Below are 5,916 nucleotides of genomic sequence, written 5' to 3'. Positions count from 1 at the left end.
GTCGGTCGGTTGGTCTTGTAGGCGTTAGCAGACACCCAGGATCACACCCACTGGTGTGTATCATTAACTGGCCACAGAAGGGGGGTGAGGTGTCACTATCGCTCCACATTGGGCACAATATCGCCTTACCATACTTTGAGGAGCATGAGCAGTCCATAGAGTGGACTGACTGGCCAAAGCACACTGAAGCAAATGCATTTGTCGAATAAAAGATTGCAAGATATCTGACACTGTGAAGGTATTATTTGGCTGTTCAGAAAGTAATAGTAACATTTGGGTAGGAACACCTGGAATTTGCCTGGTAATTTAAGTGACTACTACCATTGTCATTTTTTATTTTTTATTTTTTTATCTCCTAAAATGAGTTGAGATATCTTCAATGGTTGTCTGTGCTTGTGCGGGTATGCCCTTAAGTGCAGTGCCAATTCAGTTCAGCTCTGACATTGTGGCACCTCACAGGTTGACTCATAATTGCTAAGCTTTGGTAAAAAGCTTTGGGGAATAAAAACATTTATATCACAGAAAGAACTCAAGGTTGAAAACTCTCTATAAAATGGTGCATGACTTGACTAAACTGCAGATATTCTGTGGCACTACAAAGAGTGGAGTGGGTTTGCACTCAACTACATTGCCATAGTAACATGTGGGAAATCCAACCAGTATATTGAAAAATAATTTATGAATTAATTTGACTGTGGAGAAATAAAATAGCAAGTGTTTGTGTGAGATGAATTGCTCTGCACATTAGTGGGTGTATAAATGTGTAAAAAGGTGTAGTGTCAGTAATTCCAATGATCCTACTCAAACCCCACAGTGACCAGTATGAAGGTTAAGGCAGGCAGGGTATAATCAGAAGCTGAACTAACCTCCCATCAGGGGCTAACCTCAGATGTTCACTAGGAGATACTGCCACCTAGTGATGCTTATTTACATTAACCCACTGTCTCTCCATGGCTTCATTGTCTCAATCAGAGGTATAGCCCTAAATTATAGGATTAATGGCACATCATAAAATGACAGATTTTGAAACCAAATACTATAAATGATCTAGAATTTTGCCCATTTTAATTTAGGCTAAGAAATTATGACTTGACTTTTCAGCCTACTTAAGTAGAATATTTGTAAGAAAAATGTATGCACTCACTAAAAAACTGTAAGTCGCTCTGGATAAGAGCGTGTGCTAAATGACTAAAATGTAAAATGTAAAATATTTCACTCTAGTATAGCCCAGCTTTCAGTTTGCTGATCACTTGGCTCTACCTTGTGGACAAATAGAGATACTGTTACGAAAAAATATATTTTTATTTCAAGTACAGTTCTGTTTTTCCTGCGTTTTATATCATATTGTACAACAGCTGATGAAACTAACACTATAAAAGTGTGAAAAAAATGTGATCAGTGTTATTTTCTGAATGTATTACCAACTAGCCATAATCTACACAGGACTTTCTAATCAGCAGGTTTGCAGTGGCGGGAGTTTTTAGCTTTCCACGCTTAAATCAACATGCAGTAAATTAGTTCATAGACCAACAATAGCAACGACAGTTCCAAACCTCTCTGCCAATAACAGATCGTTTTCAGTTTTCCCCTCCCCACTCAGACCACTAACAGACAGTCCTAGCAAATTTCTTCTTGAGAAATAGTTTTTTGCTAAAAAGCAAAATTTGCGCATTATAATGGAAATCTATTACAGTAAGGTACTCAATTGTTACCCAAATGATTTGATATTGATATAAAAACAGCTGCATTGGGCCTTTAAAATGTGCCCTTGCCAACATAATACCCCAATCTCAAACAAAGATCAGGACTGGAAACAAAAAATTATTCACATTGTCATACCTCTCATATTGCAAACACCTGCACACATCTACCATGTTTGAGGACACTTATTTTAGCCCTAGTGCAGACACCCCATCCATCAAAAGCAGGAGTGGGGGTCTGGCTGTGCGTGCTTAATACGGATGTGCGCTTAAATAAAGGGACAGCTTCTGCCTCCTCCTGTCTGTCCAGTACCACACTCTCCTTAGACGTGTAGAGTGCATAGGCCTACTCAGAGGATCCATATTGTGAGTGGACAGATCTGGTATATTATTGCCATTCTAGTCCCAAGGGGCACAACTTTGGTTTTAGAAGTGGGGGGGACATATATCTTTTACTTTTTAAAAATCCTTTCGGATAAACACTCCAACCAGCCTACCAAACCACTCGGAGGCGTCTGCATGGTCCTAAAGCACACCGTTGCCTCGTTTTGTATCACATTCCAATGATAAAACTGGGGGGGACAAAAATGCAATTTCAGAATGTGGGGGGACATGTCCCCCCCGTCCCCAGTGAAAGTTGCGCCCCTACTAGTCCATGTGACCAAATGACTACAACTGTAGTCCCAACAGTGAGCTTCTCCTCTGGCTCCCCCTGCTGGCTCAGTGTGTGAAGTATCCCAGCTGGTGCATCTTGTGCAGGAGGTTGTGCATAAGGTCAAAGGTGGTAAAGCTGACCCCCACAGCGATTGGCCCTTTGATCCAGTTCATACTGAGGCCCTTGTAGAGTCCACGCACCACCCCTTCCTGCACCACGATCGTCTTCATGGTGCCCAGGACGCTGCCGTACTGTTGGCCCGTCACCCCGGCCGTCTGCATGCGTCGGCGAACCACATCCAGCGGGTAAGAGGCCGACTGGCCGATCAGGCCGGCGCACGCACCGAATGCCAAACGCTCGTAGGAGTACGGCTGGGACCGTTTAGTCCTCTCTGGAGTGAGGGATGGCAGACGGCGAGAGAAAGAGAGAGATCAAATTAAGTGAATCTCAGTCCTTCATTAAAAAGTTGATTTTCCAATAAAGATCATTATTTATTTTTTAAAGTCTGTACCTGCATGCAGTTTCTTGAGGGTCTCGTATGTGAAGAAGGTGATTCCTGAGTATGGGATCACTCCCAAGATGGTCGGGCAGAAGCCTCTGTATAGGGTATTTATGCCCTCCTCCTGAGTGATGCGCACAAACACGTGCATGATGTTGCTGTACCTGCAACCAAAACAAGAACGATAAGAGAAGGATATTAACCTATAAGGACATTAGATTAGGATAGTAACATGACCTATACTAACCTACAGTATATGCCTGTTGGACATTGAACAAGTGTGCAAAGGGGAGCCACCTGCACGTATGTTTTTACATTCAAAGATAAAACAATTACGAGCGTTATCGGAGTGCCCTACATTTGCCTGGGCGTCACTGCCATCCTGGCCCGCACCATGTCCAGGGGATAGGTGAGCATGACCGCCGTGGTGCCAGCCAATGATCCTGCCAGGAAACGTGGAAAAGGAGGCAGGGCTCTGAAACAGACAAGATGGATTCCATCACATTAGAGAACATCTATGGTTTCTACAATGAATGCGTATCATTGTATTATTAGGAATTGTCACAGTAGAGAAAATGATTTGTTCTGTTCAAGAATGATCACCGAAGGGTTGCCTTGGAGGCTGATGGAGACCACCAGAGGTCAAATGGTGCTACATTAAACAGTGTGTGTATTCTCAATTCTTTACACTGATGAGAACTCTACTCACTTTCCCTGGAAGCCATAGTATCTCCCCAGTATTCCCTTGTACTGATCATGGGAGCAGAACTGGATGGCAGCGTAGGGGATGACCCGCACCATGGTTGCAGAGTTGCCCCTCCACAGGCTGAGGAAGCCATCTTTCATGTACGTACAATAGATGAGTCTGAAGGCTTCCTGGGGGTACACACACAGCAACACAACAATGCTACCGTACCTGTAGACTTCCAGTCATTGCGCTAACGCTGGTTAGCATTCGCTCATGAAACTACCACTAACTTCCTTCATACTGCACACAGAGACATACAAATAGTATCCACTACTTCATCTGACCCTGGGTAAGTAGAAACACGTAGTATCCCTTTAACACTAACTCTACAAGACAGTCAACACACCTTGGGGTGAATGCTAACTTTTTCACTTAGTCATGCATTGAAGTCAATGGGAGACAAGGTTAATTTTTTATTTAAGTGGAAGTTAGGATTCACCCTTATGGCAGCATGCATACTAAACATCAAGTGCATCTTTATTTAGTTTAATGCAAGTTATATAAGAGACTTGTAATAGACTCACCTTAGCAGAGAATCTTTGTGAGGACACTAAAGTAGGAGGAGGAAAAGATGTATTAAGGTATAATAACTGGTAAAGATACTAACAATTAAATATGTATTAATGGCACCTGTTTGAACTTGTTATCAGTATAAAAGACACCTGTCCTCAACCTCAAACAGTCACACTCCAAACTCCACTATGGCCAAGACCAAAGAGCTGTCAAAGGACACCAGAAACAAAATTGTAGACCTGCACCAGGCTGGGAAGACTGAATCTGCAATAGGTAAGCAGCTTGGTTTGAAGAAATCAACTGTGGGAGCAAATATTAGGAAATGGAAGACATACAAGACCACTGATAATCTCCCTCGATCTGGGGCTCCACGCAAGATCTCACCCCGTGGGGTCAAAATGATCACAAGAACGGTGAGCAAAAATCCCAGAACCACACGGGGGGACCTAGTGAATGACCTGCAGAGAGCTGGGACCAAAGTAACAAAGCCTACCATCAGTAACACACTACGCCGCCAGGGACTCAAATCCTGCAGTGCCAGACGTGTCCCCCTGCTTAAGCCAGTACATGTCCAGGCCCGTCTGAAGTTTGCTAGAGTGCATTTGGATGATCCAGAAGAGGATTGGGAGAATGTCATATGGTCAGATGAAACCAAAATAGAACTTTTTGGTAAAAACTCAACTCGTCGTGTTTGGAGGACAAAGAATGCTGAGTTGCATCCAAAGAACACCATACCTACTGTGAAGCATGGGGGTGGAAACATCATGCTTTGGGGTTGTTTTTCTGCAAAGGGACCAGGACGACTGATCCGTGTAAAGGAAAGAATGAATGGGGCCATGTATCGTGAGATTTTGAGTGAAAACCTCCTTCCATCAGCAAGGGCATTGAAGATGAAACGTGGCTGGGTCTTTCAGCATGACAATGATCCCAAACACACCGCCCGGGCAACGAAGGAGTGGCTTCGTAAGAAGCATTTCAAGGTCCTGTTGTGGCCTAGCCAGTCTCCAGATCTCAACCCCATAGAAAATCTTTGGAGGGAGTTGAAAGTCTGTGTTGCCCAGCGACAGCCCCAAAACATCATTGCTCTAGAGGAGATCTGCATGGAGGAATGGGCCAAAATACCAGCAACAGTGTGTGAAAACCTTGTGAAGACTTACAGAAAACGTTTGACCTGTGTCATTGCCAACAAAGGGTATATAACAAAGTATTGAGAAACTTTTGTTATTGACCAAATACTTATTTTCCACCATAATTTGCAAATAAATTCATTAAAAATCCTACAATGTGATTTTCTGGATTTTCTTTTCTCATTTTGTCTGTCATAGTTGACGTGTACCTATGATGAAAATTACAGGCCTCTCTCATCTTTTTAAGTGGGAGAACTTGCACAATTGGTGGCTGACTAAATACTTTTTTTCCCCACTGTATGTATGTATGTATGTATGTATGTATGTATGTATGTATGTATGTATGTATGTATGTATGTATGTATGTATGTATGTATGTATGTATGTGTGTGTGTGTGTGTGTCAGTCGTCTGTATCAGCGTTGAGGTTGACCCCTGAGCTTAGAGACAGTCAGGGGTCAGGGTGTGTGTGGAGGCTGTAAAAGCTAGTTGGACCCAATAAATTCCATGATAAGGTGTGTTTGGGATGCAGGGGAGACAAGTATTTTGAGGCCACACTGGGAATTTGCATAGAGCCCAGCAGCAATGCATAGGCTGGCAAGTTTTGACTTGACCCACTTCTGTACTGCTCTTTGTTGCTCTCTTGGGCAATTGAAGAATTTGCAAAACAGAGGT

General features: G+C 43.1%; 1 protein-coding gene across 1 annotated transcript; it reads right to left on the bottom strand.

Moving 5' to 3' along the window:
- Positions 1-1,283: 1,283 nt before the first annotated feature.
- Positions 1,284-4,148, bottom strand: LOC311136768 (mitochondrial coenzyme A transporter SLC25A42-like). Its single transcript, XM_084171039.1, has 5 exons — positions 4,127-4,148; positions 3,564-3,730; positions 3,213-3,329; positions 2,867-3,018; positions 1,284-2,746 (listed from the first exon to the last, which is right to left on the bottom strand). The coding sequence occupies exons 2-5, from the start codon at positions 3,698-3,700 to the stop codon at positions 2,421-2,423; spliced, it is 732 nt and encodes a 243-aa protein (XP_084027165.1). The 5' UTR covers positions 3,701-3,730; positions 4,127-4,148; the 3' UTR covers positions 1,284-2,420.
- Between the last annotated feature and the right edge of the window lie 1,768 nt (positions 4,149-5,916).

Source organism: Coregonus lavaretus, assembly GCF_964263955.1.
Source record: "Coregonus lavaretus genome assembly, chromosome: 11".
Lineage (NCBI taxonomy): Eukaryota > Metazoa > Chordata > Actinopteri > Salmoniformes > Salmonidae > Coregonus > Coregonus lavaretus.
This window is presented reverse-complemented; position numbering and strand designations above follow the sequence as displayed.

What these genes read in the sequence shown, in the direction of transcription:
- LOC311136768 (XM_084171039.1), bottom strand. Translation starts at nt 3,700, where the DNA reads ATGAAAGATGGCTTCCTCAGCCTGTGGAGGGGCAACTCTGCAACCATG. An exon ending in GCAGTGACGCCCAGGCAAAT is followed by an intron (nt 3,019 to 3,212) that starts GTAGGGCACTCC and finishes TTTTGGTTGCAG; the next exon opens with GTACAGCAACATCATGCACG. An exon ending in CCTCAAGAAACTGCATGCAG is followed by an intron (nt 2,747 to 2,866) that starts GTACAGACTTTA and finishes CCCTCACTCCAG; the next exon opens with AGAGGACTAAACGGTCCCAG.